The sequence below is a fragment of the Anolis sagrei genome, chromosome 4 (genome assembly GCF_037176765.1).
Source record: "Anolis sagrei isolate rAnoSag1 chromosome 4, rAnoSag1.mat, whole genome shotgun sequence".
In the NCBI taxonomy this organism is placed as follows: domain Eukaryota; kingdom Metazoa; phylum Chordata; class Lepidosauria; order Squamata; family Dactyloidae; genus Anolis; species Anolis sagrei.
In genome coordinates, this window is record NC_090024.1 from 164,914,347 (window position 1) to 164,938,155 (window position 23,809).

General features: G+C 40.7%; 1 protein-coding gene across 1 annotated transcript in view; it reads right to left on the minus strand.

Moving 5' to 3' along the window:
• Nucleotides 1-16,568, minus strand: part of IL12RB2 (interleukin 12 receptor subunit beta 2) — a 36,277-nt gene extending 19,709 nt beyond the window's left edge. Inside the window, exons 1-8 of the mRNA XM_060772654.2 lie at nt 16,463-16,568; nt 9,706-10,016; nt 6,957-7,070; nt 5,958-6,041; nt 4,780-4,819; nt 3,701-3,966; nt 2,814-2,928; nt 1,114-1,268 (exon numbers count right to left, since the gene is read on the minus strand). Coding sequence (XP_060628637.2) covers nt 1,114-1,268; nt 2,814-2,928; nt 3,701-3,966; nt 4,780-4,819; nt 5,958-6,041; nt 6,957-6,963 — 667 coding nt within the window. The 5' untranslated portion in view covers nt 6,964-7,070; nt 9,706-10,016; nt 16,463-16,568. The remainder of the gene's footprint in view (nt 1-1,113; nt 1,269-2,813; nt 2,929-3,700; nt 3,967-4,779; nt 4,820-5,957; nt 6,042-6,956; nt 7,071-9,705; nt 10,017-16,462) is intronic.
• Nucleotides 16,569-23,809: the final 7,241 nt, after the last annotated feature.

The window sequence follows — 23,809 nt, forward strand, 5'->3', positions numbered from 1 at the left end:
ACAACCACTGCCATAGATGTGGGTGAAACGTCAGGAGAGAATGCAAAGATACAGAATGGGGGATGCTTGGCTCAACAGCAGTGCGTATGAAAAAATTATTGGAGACTTCGTGGGCAACAAATTAAACATGAGCCAACAATGTCAAGCGGTGGCAAAAAAAGCTAATTGGATTTTGGCCTGCATAAATAGAAGTATACTGTCTAGTTCCAGGGAAGTCATGCTATCCCTCTGTTCTGCCATGGTCAGACCACATCTGGAACACTGTGTCCAATTCTGGGCACTGCAATTGAAGAGAGATGTTGACAATCTGGGATGTGTCCAGAGGAGGGTGACCAAAATGATCAAGGGTCTGGAGAACAGGCCCAATGAGGAACGGTTTAAAGAGCTGGGCATGTTTAGCCTGCAGAAGAGAAGGCTGAGGGGAGACATGGTGAGAGCCATGTATAAATATGTGAGGGGAAGTCATAGGGAGGAGGGAGCAAGTTTGTTTTCTGCTGCCCTGGAGACTAGGACGTAGAACAATGGCTTCAAACTACAGGAAAGGAGATTCCACCTAAACATTAGGAAGAACTTCCTGACTGTGGGAGCTGCTCAGCAGTTGGAACTCTTTGTGGTGGAGGCTCCTTCTTTTGAGGCTTTTAAGCAGGGACTGAATGGCCACCTGTCGGGGGTGCTTTGAATGCAACTTCCTGTTTCTTGGCAGGGGGCTGGATGGCCCACGAGGTTTCTTCCAACTCTATGATTCAATGCTTCTATGATGATGAATGCTTCTGGAACATGGCCATATAGCCCAGAAAACTCACAGCAACCCAGTGATTCCGGCCATGAAAGCCTTCGACAACACAAAAGTTAGTACTTGGAAAACGCCAGCAGAAATATACAGAAAATTCTATATTAGTATCAATGTAAGAGTTCTATAGATAGAACCATAATTAGTAGACAGCTTTCTTCGTGCCAAGTCCCTTGTGATGCCGCCTACAATGCAAATATCCCCTCCTCACATTGCACTTTCCAATGAACTTTTCCCAACCTAATGGCAAATAACAACAACAATAAACTTTATTTATTCCCCGCCCTGTCTCCCCGAAGGAACTTGAGGCAGCTTATGTTTACCTATGTCTGATTGAATTGGCTGAGAAGACACATTCCCCAGTAAGTTTGTGGCAGTAACCACCACTGTGTAAGTAGATCTGAAGTCCAGGGTTATGCTGAGCTCCACTTTGTTGTCTTTAGAATGAATCTCTTCCACAAATGTTCCATTGCTTAGCCTGCAATAGAAAGACAAATGTGGATGAAAATGCTGATAACCTCTTTTCTGCTAGGCAAAATGCTGTTGCTGAATTAAGGTAAGCCTACATCTGTTTGACCAAGTGCAACAGAACAGTGTTACAATTCTAGTATTGTATTTAATTATTCTAAGCTAAGTTGTGCATCAGATAGGGTTCTATTACCACTGCATCCACATGTATAAAGTGTGAGGGTCCTAGGCAAGTCAATGTCAGAAAACAGATCCTTTATTTTTGTTATTTCAGAATACTTCTTGATATTTCTCATCTCCTCCTGATGGCTAGATGGACAGAGGTCTATAGTCAACTGCATATATTCTTAACTGGATTAAACGCAGATGCTTCCTCCACAGAGAGACAGCAGAAGAAAGTAGTGCATGGCGGATGAGGTCCCTTAAGTAAACATGTTTTGGGAAGGTATCAACTGAAACTACACAAAAGGCTTTTCACAAGGTACCGGTGGGTGTAGAAAGAAAAAAGAAACAAAAAGCTGTGAATTTCCTTCTCTTCACTTGCCTCCGGATTCAAGCTGTCCTATGATAGGATCCCAACTGACATAAAATATGCTGAGCTAACAGTTGATGGGAAAAAGTGAGATGTCTATGCTACGCTCTTTGTAACGGATTTGCCTGCCTTGTGGGTAAAAGGCAGTACACACGTCTGGCTTGCAAAAGCTAAGGAGTAGGGGGTGGCGTGATCAGGCAGCCTCATAGCCAGAAGTGCAGTCTGATTGGCTGATGAAATTGGAGGGAAACGCTTAGCAACTGGAGATGGGCGGATATAGAGGGGAAAAGAAGGAGCTAAGGCAGTCATTTTATGTTCATTTGGGAGTTTGGAGTTGGAAGGGCTGGTTATTGAAGGGAACTGTTGTTAAAAGGTACCTCTTTGAGGAAAATAGTTAGGCCTCTATAGTGATTAGAGTGCTGAAGGATGGTTCAAAAGGTTCAAAAGATCCTGTTTGGATTCCTGTGTGTGGAACTTTGTTTAAGAAACTCAAGTTATAAGACTATTTCTCTTTCAAAAAGTAAAGCCTGTTAATCTATTGAAACTGCTAAACTTATTTACTGTTCCAGAACAAAATAAACAACATATTCCTGTTTCATTTCAACTGAAGAGTTGTGTGGCTTTTAAAACTTTCTAGTGAAGGAGGTGGTCTATGAAATAATAAATTGGTGGCAGCAAAAGAAACCCCAATAAATATTTGGTGGTATCAAAGGAATATTTAATACACAGTGGTAGCTTCCCACTGTCTGATCTTGCGTGTGTGAGGGTGTGTGTGTGCTCCGATCCCCTCACAACCTCGTCTTGGGTTAGACCTTGTCATTTGTTCTTCAGTCCTCCATCTTGGTTGTTTCACTCGTTAATAGAAAAGCCATTTTTATTGCTGTCCATCCAAGGTAGGACAGCAGGTATGAAGACATGGAAAAGCAGGATTTCTGAAGTCAAGTAAAGAGGAACTCAAACAGCAGAACTTGAGTGAGAGTGTATAGAAGTACAGAAAAAAGCTGAGATACAAGGAAAACTTACTTTACTGTGTAGTAATGAGAACAATAAGTATGACGTCCTTCATCCCAAGAGCAAGTGGGAGACCCGTTCTTTCCATACTGACGGCAGATAATATTTTTTGGCTGGTCCGGAGGAACTTCAAAAAGAAAGAACTAGTTAGGAGCTAAGCCAAGAGGTGGTTAATATAAATTACTTTTTATACAAGAGTTTAGGAGCAAATTAAGTCTAATTTGCAGGTTGCTTTTTTCCTAAGGTTTGATGCAGACAGTATTATAAAAAATGGCTTCCTTTTGCAAGAGTTTCCTTTACACAGGAATGAACAGAGAATGCTAAATGCCTGCATACTGCAGCAGGTAATACAGCATATAAGTACTAGAAATGTTTCCCTCTCCAAAGAATAACCTTCAACGTACCTAAGCATAATAGCAAAATCCATAACTTTGCCCCCCAAACCTGCCCTCAAATTATACATAAAGTTGAGTTATGTATATATGATAAATCTCTAAATGTAACTAAATAACTAAAAACAGCAATTATTATTGCTTGATTTTTCTTGGATGATGCTCAGGGATTTCATGGATGAATCTACTAAACTGAATACAAGGAGATATACCAAAATACAGGAGAACAGTTAACAGAAGATTCTTCCTGTAATAAACATTCAATTCCTTGGAATGGCTACTTTTGGGAATTCCAGCTCCTGAATTTTGTGAAAATAACCTTCCTAAACTTGGAGTTTTGTAGAAGCACACCCAGGTTGTCAATTTGTTGGTTAGTCCCAACTTGAATAGAGCCATTCTGCCAATTGCTGAGTCAACGTAGCACAATGATAAATCTCAGATTTGATGAGTCTTGTCAGGGCTCCATCTGACCACATAAGTAAACACGTACAAAGAAAAATTTCTTACGTCCAGTGGTAATCCTGATTTCACATATGAGCTTCGGTCTTTTCCCGGGTGAACACTCGCATTTAAATGTCTGCATTCCAAATCTGTTCAGGAAAACAAGGGCGCTGACTGAAGGACCTCCACTGCTGCTCACTTCACTGCCGTTTTCCAGAATTGAGACCTTCTTGAAGCCCTTAGGGAAAACAGTCCTGTTTGGCAAGCAGTACAGAGTCACCGCTGTTCCATGTGGCCGACAACTGCCAATTCCAGTAGCATTCATGTATCCCCTATAATAAAGAAAAACAGCATTATGCACGCTGCAACAACTTCATATATTGGAAAATCTTCTGGCTTTGGATGACACAAATCCCCCCTCTATTCCCAATTACAATAATGGTCAAAGCAGGAAATGGCTAGGAGTGAGGTAGTCCACCACCTCTGAAGGTTCTGTACTGGCTTCTTGGCTGCCTTGGTTGGTTGAAGATTTCCCATGTTGTGTACCTGCTTCTTGTCTGGCCTGAAGCTAATGCCATTTCCCTCTTTTCTGGTGTTCAGATATGTCTTTTGCTTTATTTATTTTTGTAGTCATTTTCAATGTGCAAAGGCATGGAAACCCCATCACCAGATTACCACAGGACTGTTTCACCTCCATGTTCAAATCATTCCCATGTGGCGTGCTTTGTGAAGGACCTTGTTTGTAGTATCACTCAGCCAGGTAGTATCACTCAGCCAGGAATGTGTGGCCCTCCAGGGGCTATTGCTCTATAACACCCATAGTTCCACAACACTGGCTGTGCAGGTTAAAAAAATATTTTCTTGATTTACCATTTTTCAGTTTTAAGGGGTTCTGTGTCCCTAACACCAGCAAATATGGAGGGCTGACTGTACAATTCAGCTGAGTTGCAAGGCTATGACTACCGTGAACCCCAGGACCGAAATGAGTGGTGACACAAAATGGAGCGGCAACAACTGTAAGGCCACATTTTCCCCATAAGACAATTAAACCAGGAACCTTACATATTTTTAAATATTCATTATTAAAGTATTAATATTTTATATCAATAATTGGAAAAAATGATCTGAAAGCAGCAATACTCAACTGAGGTTTATTGCACTCCTCCGGTCTCCCAAAATGTACCCCTAGAATTAAAAAAAGGAGTGCTTTCTGATAAGCAATTCAAAGATAAAAGAAGTCTTCCAACAAGCAACAACCCCAGGTAAGGTAAAGGTTTTTCCCTGACATTAAGTCCAGTCATGTCTGACTCTGAAGGTTGGTGCTCATCTCCATTTCTAAGCCGAAGAGCCGGCATTGTCCACAGACATCTCCAAGTTCATGTGGCCAGCATGACTGCATGGAGCACTGTTACCTTCCCATCTGAGTGGTAACTATTGATCTACTCACATTTGCATGTTTTTGAACCACTAGGTTGGCAGAAGCTGGGGCTAACAGCGGGAGCTCATGCTGCTCCCCGGATTCAAACCTGCGACCTTTTGGTTGGCAAGTTTAGCAGCTCAGCGGTTTAACCCACTGTGCCATCGGGGGCTCCACCCCAGATACATCAAAGTAAAACCAAACATGATTGCGAAAAGTGAATCAATATGCAATTTGAAATAGGCTGTACTCCCTAAACTACACATAGGCAAGATATGGCAAAGATTAACATATTTCACAAGATATCAGTGCCAGGAATCTCCTACGTCCCCCTGAGTAACAAAGGAAAGTCAACCATACTTCTGGAATATGGCCATACAGCCTGGAAAACTCACAGCAACCTAGACAGCCATACTATTAGCACTCCTAGGACACTATATTTAATTGTTCTTTCTTGCCATTACAACATCTGAGATGTTAGGATAAAAGGTGCATCTACACTATAGAATTAAGGCAGTTTGACACCATTTTCTGTCACGGCTCAATGTCATGGAATCATGTGAGGCTCCAGCACTCTTTGGCAGAAGAGTCTAAAGATCTTGTAAAATTGTAGTCCATGATTCTATTCCATTGAAACACGACAACCAAAGTGGTGTCAAACTGCATTAATTCTACAGTGTAGATGCACCCAGAAAGAAAGAATGTCTCTAAAACTTTGCCAGAACACAGAAGGAATACTACGGTGCCTGTTGGAACAATAGTCTCACATGGCGCAAAATATGTTGATACGGCACCAACTTTTTGCGCTCAAGGCTAGAAAGAGAATTCTCCATCTGCACTTGCTCCATATCCCCTTTGCAACTGAGGAATCCCCACAAGAACTGACACCTGGAAAGAGATACTCACGTAATCCCATGTGTACTAAAAGCACAAGTGTTAAAAACAAACTCCATTGGAAGGACATCTTGATAAAAGTTACAGTGGTTTGCCCTGTTTAGAAAAATAAAAGAAATATTCAGTGTTTGGGAGGAGAAGGAGGAGGAGTAGAATTATTTCAAGGCAGCATTGGTGCTTTCACCTTTCTGGGAAGCCACCCTCAAAAGCAAGCATGGGCAAACTCTGTCCCTCCAGGTGTTTTGGGCTTCAACTCCCACAATTCCTGGCCTCAGGCTCCTTCCTTTCCCCCCTCAGCCGCTTAAGCCTGAGGCCTGAGGCCAGGAATTGTGGGAGTTGAAGCCCAAAACACCTGGAGGGACAAAGTTTGCCCATGCCTGCTCAAAAGCCATAATTTTGGCCCCAAATCCTGCTCTTGATTTATACTTGAGGTTGACTTATACACAAGTTTATATGGTCGAAGTAAACCTTGGCCTGCACTTAAACACAATCGGCGCTGATAAAATTACCGTCTGCCAGCTGCAAAAGGCCACTTTACTGGGATTTGCACACATTTTTTGCCGATACATCACACAGTCCTAGACATTTGGGAAGTGTCTGATGTGTGATCCAATACCACAGCTAGCAGAGTGATCTTGTTTGTTGTGTACTAATCTTGTTGTGTTTCAAATAATAATAATAATAATAATAATAATAATAATAATAATAAAGTAAAATAATAAATAACCTTGACTCAAGTATGAGCCTAGGGGGACTTTTTCAGCCTAAAAAAGGGCAGAAAATTAGGCTTATACTTGAGTATATACAGTACTTTGGACTGGGATATATGGCAGTGTAGACTCAGATATTCCATTTCAAAGCAGATATTGTGGGTTATTCTGCCTTGATATTCTGGGCTATATGGCTGTGTGGAAGGGCCCAAAGAAACCTAGAGTTCCTCCTAGACTCAGGATATAACACTGAGACACTAATTGTGTCATTCAAAGGCTCCCCTTCTTTTCATATTCTCACCTTGCATGAGCAATGAGCCTCTGGTTTCTTTTCTGGTTCATGAGCAATATGTGTTAGTTTATTTTCCGATTCATGAGATATATTTCTGTAGTTTCATTTCTGGATGCATCAGTACTAAAACATAAAACAATGAACAAAATGAATCCAATGGTCCAGTTGGCTTCTTGTGGCATTTTAATCTTTTTTGGCTATAGTTTGCTGTTGTCACAATGAATGGTGGCAGAGTAAACTTCAAGGAATTGTGATGAGATGGAACAAATGGGGTTTATGCTACTTTGTGAACTCTCATGCAACAGCTAGCAGACGGTGCATCGCAAAAAAGCTCAGAAAGAGCGTGGGTATATATCTACTGTAGAATTAATGCAATCTGACACCACTTTAACTGCCCTGACTCAACGCTATGGAATCAAGGGAGTTGTCATTTTATCAAGTCTTTAACTTTCTTTTTGCTATCCCTAACAAAGACAGTCAACTACACTCCCACCCTGGACTTTCCACAGATATATAAACCCAATTTTCCTAGTTTCCAACAGACCTCACAACATCTGAGGATGCATTCCATAAATGCAGGCAAAACGTCAGGAGAGAATGCTTCTAGAACATGGCCATACATCCCAAAAAATCTACAACAACCCAGTGATTCCGGCCATGAAAGCCTTTGATAATACAGTCAACCACACTGTTTTTATCCCTAGATTCCTACATTTAATTCTTCTCTCCTTCCAATTACAACATCTGAGATGATGAGGCAGTGTGTACCTACACTATAAAATTAATGCAGTTTGACACCACTTTAACTGCCCTGATTCAATGCTATGGAATCAATGGAGTTGTCATTTTACCAAGTCTTTAACCTTCTCTTCGCCATCCCTAACAAAAGATAGTCAACACCACACTATTTGCATCCCTAGATTCCTACATTTAATTACAACATTTGAGATGATGAGACAAAGTGTGTATCTACACTATACAATTGATGCAGTTTGACATCACTTTAACCGCCATGGCTCACTGCTACGGAATCATAGGAGTTGTAGTTTTCAAGATCTTTAGCCTTCTCTGCCAAAGAGCAAAGGTGTCTCCAAACTACAAACTCCAAGATCCCACAAGATTGCTGTTGTCACAATGAATGGTGGCAGAGTAAACTTCAAGGAATTGTGATGAGATGGAACAAATGGGTTTTATGCTGCTTTGTGAACTCTCATGCAACAGCTAGCGGATGGTGCATTGAGCCATGGCAGTTATAGTACCATCAAACTGCATTAATTCTATGGTACAGATGCACCCTAAGTTGTACAACACAGCTATAGTGTATGGATCTAATGCATTTGGGTTCTCCAGCACCAAAATCTAAGTACCCTCCAAAACTAGAAATTCCCAGCTTCCATATGATGGAAGCATGGCAGTTACTGTGATATTAAATGTGCAATGCAGATACAATTGTATCTGAAGATCAAGTATCTATCAGGAACAATACAATTAGGACAACATTTCCTATCATACAAGTTGCACACTGTAAAGAAAGCTATATTTATTGAGTTGTGTATTACAGGGCAGTTACTTTCTCTCTTTTCCTCTTCTTGCTTCCCTGCTTTTGTTGCACTGGAATGTAACTAAGATTATTTCTGAATGTAAATACATTTTTTTTTAAAAATGTAAGATATGGTGGTTGGAGGCCAGACATCCATTCACTACAGCTGATATGCAGCAGGACTGCGGCTTTTGGAATAAACTGGAATATGTTTGCCTGGATAAATACTCTTTAATGACAATGCTCAGCCTTACCAGCTTCACTTCTGAAACATGACAACAGTTTTCCTAAATTTGAAATATTTAATGAATATTTAATCTCAAAATGTACAGGTCTGTATTCATTATGGAATAAATGTAACTTGACTGTAATGTGAGCTGAAATTGAACTAATTTATTTTGCATGCCTCTATATCAGTGGTTCCCAACCTGTGGTCCATGGACCACCAGTGGTCTACAAGAATTAAAATATGGTCCGCGGCATCACCATTACTACACTGTCACCTCTAAACCACATGGCAACGAGAGCAATTGGTTTCGTGAAACCCTCTTATAGTGCCAAGGCAACGGGGATGTCAGGGGGGAGAGGCTGACTATCCACAAAAGATTACTACTACCACATCAGCTATAGATTATTAAATATGGTTTTCTGTGGGCGAGCAGATGGCGACTACTGGGTTGCATATGTTCTGCATGAGCAACTAGAGCTGATGTGGTCTATCCAATGCAATTTTCTGAATCAGCGCCCCAAATAACCAAACTGAATCTAAAGTTGACCAAAAACTTATTTGTAACCATTTTGGTACTAATGTTGTAGAGTGGTCCCTGGTCAAAGTGGTTGCTGGTCGTGGTCTCTGGTCAAAGAAAGGTTGGGAATCACTGCTCTATATCCATCTAACCAGAGAAATAAAGGTTTTTGAACGTATTCTTTATTTCTCTGGTTACATGGTTATTGAGGAATGAAAAAGAAATTGGTTTAATTCCAGCTCACTTTTGTTTATTATTCTGCCCCAACTGGGTATCTTCCAGATGTGTTGTCTTACCAGTCTTATCATCCTCAGACAGAACTGGCATTGGCTGTGCTGGTTAAGAATGATGGGTGATGTAAAGTAAGACATCTAGAGAGAAGGCTGCCATATCCTTTGAAAAAAAGAAGTTAAGACATATCTGAAATCTTTCTAAAGGGCAAATTAGGTACAAAATATTAATAGCAACTTACCAGAAAGGAGGAACTGTCTTCGGAAAATGAACATAGGTATGTTCAGGTCCTTTGCCATCAACAATAACATAAAATTCAGTTTCGTGGAATGTTTCCAGTATGATATTATTTGTCACTGAGTGAAGAAGATTCAAATGTATGGAAATATTTGCCTCCTTCCTTTAGCTCAGGATTGAGAATCGACCAGAAAAAGTTGTAAGGCTGCAAGTAACAGCATATATGGCAGCCCAATGCTGAATAATGCTAGAAATTGTCTGAAGAGCCATTCTCACTCCTGCTTTTGTGCCTTTCTCATGGTATGTTTGTGGTTTCTGCAGTGGTGGAGATAAATGTATCCATTACACATTTTCCTGACATTCTTTTGAGGTCTCACACACACACACACACACAAACAATAAAATGTATTTTTCCAGGTTGGTCTGTCAGGTATGATGAAGCATTCTACACAAACTGCTTTTCTTTTCAGTTTCTTTATCTGTCAAAGGCACAAACTGGATGAGTGATCCATCCTGGCCATTTACAAGAAAGACGTCTGGTCCCATTTTACTAGAATTGTTTTCAAGATAGACGAAAAGTTCATCAAAAGGAATGGAAGGAAGAAAAGACACAGCATGGATTTATGTCACAAGATTTCAAGCACCTTTTCCACCCAACACTTTCTGGAATACTTTCTGATGAAGATGAAACTCATCAAATTCTGACTTTGGGGGGAAATAGGTTACTTGGCCAGAAGACCAAACATCCAGTTCCTTTATGTACCATATTATCTCCTGCACTAACCTTCAAATATACAAGCAACACTGTCCTTAAATATTCTCTAGGTGCATTATCATATGCATATGAAAAACATACCTGCAATAAAAGGAGTCATAATAAAATTGGGATTACAGAAGAAAGAATAGACAAACACAAAGAGTTTTTAAATCAGGAATGCCTTAGGGAACTGGAATGCTTAGAGAAGACTGAGAGATGATAGCCATAGAGGTATCATGATGAAGATGGAGCAAGTTTATTTTAGGCTGCTCTGGAAATTAGAAGACGAACCAATGGGTTCCAACTGCAAAAAAAAAATGCTGTTTAAACATTAGGAAGAACTGCCTGACAGTGAGAGATGTTCCAGAGTTGAACAGACTGCCTCAGAGGATGATGGAGTCTCCTTCTTTACAGGGCTTTAGAGAGAGATTGGGTGGCTATGGGTGCATCTACACTGTAGATTTAATGTAGTTTGATACTACTTTAACTGCTATGGCTCAATGCCATCAAATCATGGGAGCTGGAGTTTGCTATGGCACAGAACCAGTAATAAATGGATACAGATGAGACTCAAAGTTATATGCATTTAAGGGGAAGTTATGGCCCAAAATGACTGCATCTGGAAGACTGCAAGATTGTTGATGCTTAAAACATTTTAAACCAGTTTCCATTGTCATCTGTGACTACAGTACTTAGGCTCAAGTGACTTTGCATACCTGTGTATATAGTTGTTTGAACCTAGATGGTTCAATGCAATCATATGGACCTACTAGCCATCCTTTGCCACGCGTTGCTGTGGCCCAGTTTGTGTATATGTGTTTTGTGTGTATATATGTGTGTGTGTGCATATGTGTATATATGTGGTTTTGCACATGAATTGTATTTTTTTTTGGGCTTTTTAATTCTCTTCTGCTGTGTTTTTCAGCGTTTTTATGAGTTATGGTTATTTGTTGCCCTGGTAGGTGTTTTGTGTCCAAATTTGGTGTTAAATCGCCCAGTGGTTTTTGAGTTATATTAATCCCACAAACAAATATTACATTTTTATTTATATAAATTGAAGTTTAAGAGCCTCTCTTTCTTCCTTGCATCTTGGCTCCTGCCTAAGTTGTTCTACAGAGTATTTTGCCCAAGTGTTTCATCTTGTTGTTTGGAAAGATTACAAGAGTGTGTACCCTAGAATCCGATGATGGCTCTGGAAGACTGAAAATTTCAACGTCATCAGAAAAAGTAAACACAACAAAACCCTCATAGATTGTGATCTTCAAAGGTTCAGAAATCAGAGTTTTGCAGTCATGTGCAACTTTGTTTCATATTGGGATTTTGTTTTGTTCTGCAATGCTCTTTCATTCCTCCGTCCATGGGGTATGATTGAGTTATTCCATAAATACAATGCTTCCGTCCCTTGAGAAACTCCCATTTCTTTTCTTGTGCAAGTATCAAATCCAGTCCTCTTAGGCTCCTTCTATACCATCCTATAATCCAGATTATCAAAGCAGATAATCTGGATTTTATATGGCAGTGTAGAAGGGGCTTTACTCTTCTGCTTCACAAATTTCACATTATAGATTCATTTGGAGGCCCCCGGTGGTGAGCTGGTTAAACCGCTGAGTTGCTGACCGAAAGGTCACAGGTTTGAATCTGGGAAGTGGCATGAGCTCCCGTTGTTAGCCCCAGTTTCTGGCCAATCACAGTGGAGGAGGGGTTTCGGTTGGAGGATTTACCGTCTCAAGAATTACAACAGTAAAACAACAGAGAGGAAACAAACAGGCACATCAAATCACTCTTAACAAAAGATTCCCCCCAGGCACTTCCAAGCCATTGAATGCTAATCAATGTGATCAGCTGAAACATTCATATCTAGCCCCAGCAGACAAAAGTCCTTTGTCTCACCCTGGTCATTCCACAGATATATAAACCCATTTTTCCTACTTCCAACAGACCTCACTACCTCTGAGGATGCTTGTCATAGATGCAGGTGAAACGTCAGGAGAAAAATTGCCTCCAGAACATGGCCATATAGCCCGGAAAAACCTACAACAACCCAACGATTTACCGTCTGTTTCCAAAAAGGAAGAGAAGGAAAGACAGAGAGATCCTCAGCTTTCTCTGCCAAAGGGTTCTTAAGACCATCAGAAATATATGCATCCACTCACTTAATATCACTTCAACTGCCGTGGCTCAATGCTATGGAATCTCAGGAGTTGAAGCTGCAAGGCCATTAAATGCTAATCAAGGTGGCCCATCGCAACATTCACACTTGCCTCCCACAGACAAGAGTTCCTTCTCCCACCTTGGATGTTCCACTGATATATACCTCTCGCTTGCCTAGTTTCCAACAGACTTCACAACCTCTGAGGATGCCTGCCATAGATGTGGGTGAAACGTCAGGAGAGAATGCTTCTGGAACATAGCTATACAGCTCAGAAAACTCACAGCAACCCGGAATGAAGAGTGTTTAGATAGGGACTGTGCTATAATAATAATAATCATAATAACAATAACAATAATGATGATGATGTATTTGATAATGGGGTTCCCTTTTACATTGAGCTTTCTCATGTCCCACAGCATCTATTAACTCACTGCAAGTTTTGTTTAAGAACAAGGAGTGGTTTGACACCCACCCTCACTTTTGTCAAATGACAGACCACAAAATCTACACTTCTCAAGCGAGTGTCCTGTCAAAGGCGTGGTCTTTCAATTTTTTTAAAAGTTCTTCAAAAGCTGTTCTTTACAACGTATGCAGATTTTAAATCCATCTATTTTTGTAAGCTATGTACGTAATTACATTATTAATTCCTCCCAACAATACCTTTTCCATCTCCTCCTCCAGTTTCTTCTTAAGATGCTTGCAGAAGAGGCTTTTACTACGAAATCTCAACGCAGTAGTCTTACATTTTTAAGGACAGTCTAGATGAGAATGTGGTTTTCCGTCAACAGCCCTTCTGGATTTTCCCACCAGCGACTCAGTGTTTAATAATAATAATAATAATAATTTTATTACATTTATTATTTGAATCTTATTATTATTATTATTATTATTATTATATTTACATTATTTTACCCTATTATTATTACATTTATTATTTTACCCTATTACTATATGTATTATTTTACTCTATTTATTATTGTTACTATTGCATATCCATTATTTTACTCTATTTATTATTATTACATGTATGATTTTACTCTATCATTACTGTTATTACATTTCCATTATTTTACTCTATTATTATTTTGATTACATTTATTATTTTACTCTCTTTATTATTATTACATGTATGATTTTACTCTATTATTACTATTATTTTTACATTTCCATTATATTACTCTATTATTATTTTGATCACATTTATTATTTTACTCTCTTTATTATTATTGGAGGGATGCATAAGCACATTTACACTGAAGGTTAGAATAATGGTTTAATCAGAGTTGGACAGGCTTATTGTAAATGGCAGTTTTATGTAAATATTGAAAAACATTTAACCTACAGATGCCTCAATTAATATAATTTTATTGGTATCTATTTCTATTTTGGAATTTACCAGTAGCTGCTTCATTGCCCACTTTCCGCTTACACTCAAGTCAATACATTTTCCCAATTTTTGTGAAAATTAGGTGCCTCAGCTTATATTCAGGTCAGCTACTTGAATAAATAATGTAATTTAGGAAGGGACATTTGGCACTCTCAGCCATATAGGTCCCCAGACTACAAATCTCAGCATAACACTGTCTAACGAGGGCTGACCCTCCATGGCATCTGAGATCAAACACAATCTGGAGCCTTTAGAGTTAGACGAGACCACTCCTCTCCATTCCTCCCTCGTTTCCTGATAGCTTTTGGAGTGTCAAGGGTACACTCCTTGAACTGTATCACATGCCCAGGTTTCAAATCCTTGCTGCCCACTGCGGGCCCTTCCACACAGTCCTGTATCTCAGAATATCAAGGCAGAAAACCCCACAATATCTGCTTTGAACTGAGTTATAGAATCATAGAATCAAAGAATCAAAGAGTTGGAAGAGACCTCATGGGCCATCCAGTCCAACCCCCTGCCAAGAAGCAGGAATATTGCATTCAAATCACCCCTGACAGATGGCCATCCAGCCTCTGTTTAAAAGCTTCTAAAGAAGGAGCCTCCACCACACTCCGGGGCAGTGAGTTCCACTGCTGAACAGCTCTCACAGTCAGGAAGTTCTTCTTCGTGTTCAGATGGAATCTCCTCTCTTGTAGTTTGAAGCCATTGTTCCGCGTCCTAGTCTCCAAGGAAGCAGAAAACAAGCTTGCTCCCTCCTCCCTGTGGCTTCCTCTCACATATTTATAAATGGCTATCATATCTCCTCTCAGCCTTCTCTTCTCCCACACACAGATAATGTAGGATTTTCTGCCTTGATATTCTGGGTTATAGGTCTGTGTGGAAGGGCCCTGGGAAAGTCACACTTTCTCAGCCTCAAAAGAAGCCTCTCCAAAGAAAGGTTACTAAGAAAACTGCATGACAGATAGGTTTGGGTTGTCTGCCATATGCTTTCAAGTTGCCTGTCGACTGAAGGCAACTTCATAGGATTTTCTTCGGGCCCTTTTACACAGTCATATAACCCGGAATACCATGGCAGAAAATACCACAATATCTGCTTTGAACTGGGTTATCAGGAGCCCCCGGTGGTGCAGTGGGTTAAACCCCTGTGCTGGCAGGGCTGAAGACCAACCGGTCGCAGGTTCGAATCTGGGGAGAGTGCGGATGAGCTCCTTTTGTCAGCTCCCCATGCGGGGACATGAGAGAAGCTTCCCACAAAGATGGCAAAAACATCAAAACATCCAGGGATCTCTTGGACAATGTCCTTGCAGACTGCCAATTCTCTTACGCCAGAAGCAACTTGCAGTTTCCCAAGTCGCTCCTGACACGACAAAAAAAAAAAACCTGGGTTATCTGAGTCCACACTGCCACATATTCCAGTTCAAAGTAGATAATGTGGGCTTTTATTCAGATGTGTGAAAGTGGCCTAAGGGACCCCTTCTACACTATTTATTTATTTACTGTATTTATATACTGCTTTTCTCACCCCTGGGGGCACTAAAGCGGTTTACAACAAATATTGGCAAATTTCAATACCTTACATACATAAAACCAAACTATATATCTAAACAACATAGAACTACCATACAATCCAGATGATCAGAGTAGTCAATCCGCATTATCTGCTTTGAACTGGATTAAATGAGTCTATACTGCCATATAACCCAGTTCAAACAGATAATCTGGATTTTATATAGAAGTGTGGATGGGGTCTCATTCTGCCAGAAATCTCTAGTTTTGCCAGTTCCTTCTGAAATAGAGCCCACAGCACCTGGTGGTCTCCCATCCAGGGACCTGCCAGGACAGCATCCAAGAACAGACAGATATTTCCTCCATAGGGTCTCTATATCAGGCGTGGGAAAACTTCACACACCCACAAGTGTTTTGGACTTCAATTTCCACAATCCCTAACAGCCTACCGGTTGGGTTGCTGTGACTTTTCCGGGCTGTATGGCGATGTTCCAGACGCATTCTCTCCTGACGTTTTACCCACATCTATGAGAGGCATCCTCAGAGGTTGTGAGGTCTGTTGGAAACTACGCAAGTGGGGTTTATATATATGTGGAATAATGTCCAGGGTGGGAGAAAGAAGTCTTGTCTGTTTGAGGCAAGGGTGAATGTTGCAATTGGCCACCTTGATTAGCATTCAATGGTTTTGCAGCTTCAAAGCCTGGCTGGTTGCTGCCTGGGGGGGGGGGGAAGGCTTGTTGGAAGTCCAAAACACACGGAGGGGCCAAGTTTTCCATGCTTGCTCTATACACATGGGAAACTTGAAGGCATTCAACTCTTATAGGCAATCCTTCGTCTCCAATAGAAGCCACTTTGAAAAGCAGAGGAAAATACAGCCGGGCTTCCCCCGCCTCCAAGAAAAGACGAGTTTCCAAGCCAATGGACTCCCTTTCTTCCTTTCCCTCCCTGAAATAACTCACCCAGGCTTCGTTCAGCTCCCGGCTCTTCTTCTCTCCATGGGGACTTGGAGCCAGAAGGAGGGCCAAAGGGAAGGCAGGGCGAGCGCGTGTCAGGCAGGGCGTGCAGACGGGGAATCGTCCCGCCTCTGATGCGGAAAGCACGCACAGCTCTCTCGCTCTCTTTCTCCGCCCACCCACTTGCCACGGCTCAGTCTCTTCTTTGCCATGGAATCCCCGGGCATGTGGTTTAGAAGATCCTTTGCCTTTTTTATGTCCAACGCACAAAGGCTCAAGTATATCTATAACTCTCAGGATTGCACAGCATTGAGCCATGGAAGCTCCAAGTGAGCTCCAACTGCTTTAGGGCAACAATGGAGATGCTCTCCAAGCTCTCAAGCCAGCCTTCCCCATCCTTTCTCCTCTACCTAGAACAGGCCTGGGCAAACTTGGACGTCTGTAGACAGTCCACCTTTCACAGGCGTACAGCAAGGCTGGGAGGACAATGGCTTTACAAACAAGCACCTTGGTCTCCCTATGGATGTTCCTCAAACACTCTCTGCTTCATTCGGAAAAATGCTGCACTCGCAGAGCTTAGTCGGTGTTGTATTTCAGTGTCAATGTTGACTTTTGTGGAGAGGTGGCTGCCAAAGTTGCGGGAATGGTCAACATTTTCTTTTCTTTTTTTATAATATTTTGATTATTGTTATTTTCAAACACAGTGTTTTAACATAAACTCAATAGGGATGAGGGGTGGGTAAAAAAGAAAATAAAAAAATGTTACACCATTAAGTTGTATTTCTGGCATTGGAGAGGGATTAGCTGATGACTGTTGGAAGAGCACTTTGGTTTTCTTGATGTTCAATGAGAGCCTCATCATCAACCAAAGGACAGAAGTTTAGGATTCATAGTTAAAAACCGTCTGGGTAGGCCTGCCGGAAGAGACATGTCTTTAGGTGGTTTTTTAATTCTGACAGCTGATCTAGCTGATCTAGAGCTCTACCGGCAGGTCATTCCAAAGTTTTGGGGTGGCCAATAAAAAAGCCCTCTGGATGATGGTTGCCAGTTGGGTTCTGGGAGGCTGGAGCAGACACTCCCAGAGGACCACAGTGTTTGGGGAGGATTGTATGGGAGAAGACGATCCTGAAGGTAACTTGGGGAAGGGGGTTAAAGGTCAAAACCAACACCCTGTACTTTGACTGGAAACTAATTGGCAGCTAGTGGAGTGACGTTAGAATCACAGAATTATAGGATCATAGAGTTGGGGCCCATCCAGTCCAACTCCCTGGCAAGAAGCAGAAAAATCACATTCAAAGCTCCAAAGCTTTTTGTTCCTGTAGGATAGGCATAATGTGCTAGATGCTTCTGTAAGCAATCTAGCAGCCATATTTTGAACCACTTGCAGTTTCTGAACTTGATACAAAGGTATTCCAATGTAAAGCTCATTGCAGAAGTCCAGCCTTGAGGTTACCAGCACATGCACTACCATCTTTAGGTCTTCCAAATCTAGGAAGGGGCGTAACTGGTGTATCAGCCAAAGCTGGTAAGAAGCACTCCTGACCGTCACATCTACCTGGGCTGACATTTGAAGGGATGGATCTAGGAGCACTCCCAAGCTGCGAACACAGTCATTCAGTGGGAGTGTAACCCCATCCAGAACTGGTTGATACACCTCCACCCCCAGATTAGGATCCTTGATAGCAAGCACCTCTGTTTTGTCTGGATTCAGTTTCATTTTGTTTTTCCTCATGGCCATACAGCCCAGAAAACTCACAACAACCCAGTGATTCCGGCCATGAAAGCCTTCGACAATACTCTGGGGTCATATTTGTATTTGGTCCTTTTATTTTGTTTTCTGTTTTTGTATCTACAGTTTTTCCTCCCGTTTTTGGATATCAGGTACATTTTCTAAACTCTAATAAAATGCATTATTATTGCTACCACTGCAAGGGTTCCATGTTGGCTGGAAACTCTAATTTCACCCCAAAATCCCAAGATTTGGGAAAGGTTCAAGTCAGCTTGAGGGAAAGGCTTGAAACCCTTCCACTGCTGGAAGCACATAGGGAGAGAAAGAAATACGTGTAACACAGACATCTTGATCTTCCTGTGGAATCAAAAGAAGCAATTGGACTCCTTCCAGGTCAAGCATGGGCAAACTTGGGCCCTCCAGATGTCTGTTTTGTGTATTTTAATATGTGTTTTATAGAAATGCAGTTTTTATGTGGATCTTCTATAGAAATATGTATATTTGTTGATTTTTTTTTGCAATGGTAATGTTTTTTAATTGTGTTGTAACCTTCCTCGAGTTGCAGGGAGAGGTGGTTAAGAAATAATAATAATAATAATAATAATAATAATAATAATAATAATTTGAAACACAACAAGATGAGTCCACAGCAAATGAGATCACTTTGATGACTGTTGTATTGGATTACACATCATTATTATTATTATTATTATTATTATTATTATTATTATTATTATTATATAGTGGTAGTAGTAGTGGTAGTAGTAGAAAGTAGAAAGAACATTTTAACCAAATCCATGAATAACCAAATCCACAAATGTTAAAACTGCAGATATGGAGAGACAACTGTAGTGTATTTTCTAAGAGAGAAACACAAACAGAAAGAAAGAAAGAAAAGATGAAAAGAAGTAAACAAAGTTGGAAGTTGCTGTTTTATACTTAGATAGGCTGCCATTTTGGCATTCCGGGAAGAACATTTAAACTGACTTCACAAAAATGCAAGGTGATCCTCCCTGATCACACAGGAACTCATCAAGGGACGTTGGCAGATTGTTTCCTGCTCTGTGGTTTGCAATCGGGGGCCCATTCGCACTACAGAATTACACCTCTGTTATTCCTCTTGAGCCAACACGTTCCCGGCCTATGGACTCTTGGGATTAGCAGGTTTGGAAGGGACACTTAGTATTCTCAACCAGAGGACTCTAGGGGATCCCCAATCTACAATCTACAAGTCCCAAGATGCCATAGGATGGAACTTGCAGCTGCAGTGGAACAAGATTGCCTTTTGTAATCTTCATTGATGCTTTCTCTGTCCTGAAAGACAAGCCCTCCAGTTTCTCTTTGGCAGCCAATTAAAAATCATGCCTACATAATTGTTTTTCAGGTATCCTGGTTTTGGGAGGCTTTTATAGATATACCGATATTTACTTCTGTCTAATGCACCAACCAATCTAATGCATGCCTCAATTTCCAAACTCCGGAAACCTGAAAAAGTATTTGTTGCTGAATGTAATGTGCAGCAGCAAAAATCGACTTTTTGTCATTTAACCAATAAAAGTGTGCATTACAGTGGCTGCCTGCTTAGAATTCCTTCTTTAGAAAGAATTGTATTAGAACATCAACATTTCCAGCAATGAAGAAGAAAACCTTGGGGTGCATCTATGCTGGAATGAATGCACTTTAACTGTCCTGGCTCTGTGGTAGGAAACAAGGTCTTGAGTTTTCTCTGTCAAAGGATGCTGGTGCCTCACCAAGTTACAAATCCCAGGATGGCATAGCATTGAGCCATGGCCATTAAATTAGAGATTAAGTCCCTCAAATAGGAGCTCCTGGCACTCCTGAAGCAGCTTCCCCTTTGCCTTGGGCTCAGCACTAAGATTACAGTATTCCACAAACCTAATGCACATCCAATTTTGGCAAGGCCATTTAGCCAAAATAAGATTTGAGTAAATATGGTACTTTGTTTGGAATTGTACTATTCAAGGAGGTGGTCCAGAAACCAGAGCTTGTCTGCAACTATCAGTCACCAGTCCCTAGTGAGTTTGCAGGGGGGGGGGGGGGGGGGGAGAAACAGTTGTCACCAACAGGAACAAAATTTGGTGCAGGCATACTGGGGAAAATATTGCTGGCTCCTCACATCTGTTGTTTTGTTGTTGTTGTGTGATTTCAAGTTGTTTTTTACTTTCCTCAGTCTTAGGATGATCCTTTCATAGGTTTTCTGGGGCAAGTAGTGTGTGACTCACCCACGACCACCCAGTGGGGTCCCATAGCTAAGCACGGAATTGAATCCTGTTCTCCAGAGGCACACTCCAACATTCAAGCCATTACACCATACTGGCTTTTACATCATTTGGAAAGAACAGCTTTGTAAAATAATATAGTATTTATAGCATGTTAAAATCTGGTCTTTGCTGTTTTTAAAACAAGTCTTTATGAGAAGGTCAAGAAAGGTCCCCTGGTGGCGCAGCAGGTTAAATCACTGAGCTGCTGAACTTGCTGACTGAAAGGTTGGTGGTTCAAATCTGGGGAGCAGGATGAGCTCCCTCTGTTAGCCCCAGTTTCTGCCAACCCAGCAGTTTGAAGACATGCAAATGTGAGTAGATTAATAGGCACTGCTTCAACGGGAAGGTAATGCCACTCCATGCAGTCATGCTGGCCACATGACCTTGGAGATGTCTACGGACAATGCTGACTCTTTGGTTTAGAAATGGAGATGAGCACCATCCCCCAGAGTTGGACATGACTTGACATAATGTCAGGGGAATCTTTACCTTTACCTTATGAAAAGGTCATTTGAATTTTATGTTCATTCTAGATAAATTTACCTGCATAAATGAATTCAGAGAAAGAAACCACTGAGCACATTTTTGGCGGAATGAAAAACTCTGACCTTAATTTTAGTTAATTCCAGTTGTAACCACTGCTGTTGTGGAAAGTACAGGACAAGATAACATAAGAATTGCTTTACTGAAGCAAACCCACAAATCCATCTATCAAAGCCCTGGAAAGTCTTGAACATTGACGCCTAGACCCCGCAACCATTGTGGTCAGTGTCTTTTTCTCAGTTACCCATCACCTTGCACTTGCCCTCAACATATCAGATCATTACTTCAAGACCTTCCTCACAAAGGAAAAACTGTTTATAACAACCATCTTCTCAGACTTTCTCTCTGAAGACAGACACAGCTAGAAACTTCTCAGCTGAAATACAGAAAATAAAGCATTTCTGATAATGAAGAGGCAAGAGCTTCTCTGCCCCCGATGTATTTTGCCTCTAGGAAATGTTGGTTTGGAAAGAGCTGTGTATCCTGTGGAAAATAAAACTGTGAAAGAGTGTGTGATGTGCTGAAAACATTGCTTCTAAGAAGCTGCAAGAGAAAGGATGAACACATTTTTATTAGGAACACATTCACAATCTGGGGTGTCGGGGGATTTTTTTTCTTTTAAAGGCATTATTAAAACCAAGAGCGAAAAGCTTGTCTTTAACAAATGATACTCCTTACACAACCAGGAGGGTAATGTTTGCCCCTCTGTATTGTTTGCTATGGACAAAGAACTATTGTCTGAATATCAACTTATTGGCTCCTGCTGGTTATCTGCCCAAGGTTAAAGCAGTGCCAAACATTTTCAGTCTATGCTGGCAAAACGGATTGTGGGAATCTGATACTGCAACGATTTACAAGTTTCACTTTCTTTCTTTCTCACATCCCACCTCCAATTTCACACTTTTTTTGTTCACCAGTTTTCTGGCTAACTTTGCTTTGCAGTTTCATTTATCCGAGAACAGGGCTGTAGCCAGAAAAAAAAATGGGGTGGGTTGAAACTTTTTTTAGCAAATCATGAAGAGTAGTTCGATAACACAACAACATTTTTAATACAGTCCAAAGACCCTTATTGCTCTGTAAAAGGTATAAGATACAAGGTATGCAAGGTTAGTAAGGCCAAAAATAGCCAAAACTGACTAAAACACACATTGTGGGTGGAATTAACAGCAGATAAAACTGATAAAACAAGGATTAAAACTTATAACCAGCATTTAAGAGAGCAATGACCTAGGTAAAAGACTACAAAGGGTAACAGGCATGTTTCATCGTGCCATAACATAAAATACCGTATATTCCGGCATATAAGACGACTGGGCGTATAAGACGACCCCCAACTTTTCCAGTTAAAATATAGAGTTAAGATGACTCCCATGCATAAGACTACACCCGCATATAAGACGACCCCCGACTTTTGAGAAGATTTTCTTGGGTTAAAAAGTAGTCTTATACGCCAGAATATACTGTACTTTAAATTATATGATTACAAGTATATTTTATATAGATTTCATTAAATCAAATTTATATTTTAGTTAAAGCTTCAAGTCTTAAAATAACTGAAAATGATTGCTAATTGATAATTTATAGTTACAAAAGGATACCACAGCATTTGTTAGAAACACTTGAAAATTGTGTCACTACACTTTGACAGAAATCAGGCTCTATTGATAAACTTCGATAGACATTCAAGAGTGCAAGTCCAGTCCGTCTTCCTTGCCTCATTGTGCTTCTTGTGTATGTTTTCAAACGTTTAAGGGTTGAAAACAACCTTTCATTTGTAGCTGTTGACACTGGCAATGTTGCAGAAATCTGAACAAGTTTCTTCACATTTGGAAAAAAACTGTCCATCACAGTTTTTTCCAGTGCATTTAAAGTGAAATCACTTTAAAATCATCCAAATAAACCACTATATATTTTATGAATTTAACATGTGGCTTTTTATATACTACAGCATTTTATTAACAGCTGCATGTCATGACCCTTTTTGAAGTGGACTGTGGCATGACATTCTGCAATACTTGCTGAATTGAACACTATTTGTGTCTTAATATTTGCACTAAAGTGTGCGATGCAAGGCCAGAAAGTTATTTTTGTTCTTTACAATATGTTCTGTCTACTTGATCTTTATGAAACAAATTGCATTTCCAGTACTTCCAGTGCATTTGATGGTTTTTCTGCAGGTGCAATCTCATAGACTTAGCATGGGGATTTGGTTAACCAGTTAAAATTCATGAGTAAACCAGGTTTTTTTTAACCTGAAAAATTTTGGGTGGGGGGGGGGGGGGTTGAACCCCCAACCTCCCCCCCCCCCCCCCAGCTACAGGCCTGTCCGAGAACATGTCCTAACAGATCGACATCATGTCATTGTCCAGGTTCTTTATGCCATGCTTATCATTTACCATTTGTTTAGAACAGGAACCGAACCCTGGGGTTCACTAGGGTTTCTGCAAGATATCATTATTAGGATGTAGATATAATCATTTTATACAGGGGTCCCCTAAAAATTATTTCAGGAGTCTGGGAAAATGGTTAGGAAAAAAATTGAGAATACAGGCAGTCCCCAAGTTATGAACGAGATTGGTTCTGTAGGTTTGTTCTACTAGCTTTGGCTATCATAGCATACCGTATATATAGCTTTGGATAGGATAGGGAAGGCTTAACACCCTTGTAGAGTTTGTTTTACTGTCTGTGCCCCTGTTCAGAAGATTTCGCCTCACTTTCCTGCCCCTGTGATAATTGGATTTTTGTAAAATTGGCTTGTTCTGGAAACAAGGATTGGTGAGAAAGCTTCAGTGGAGTCCC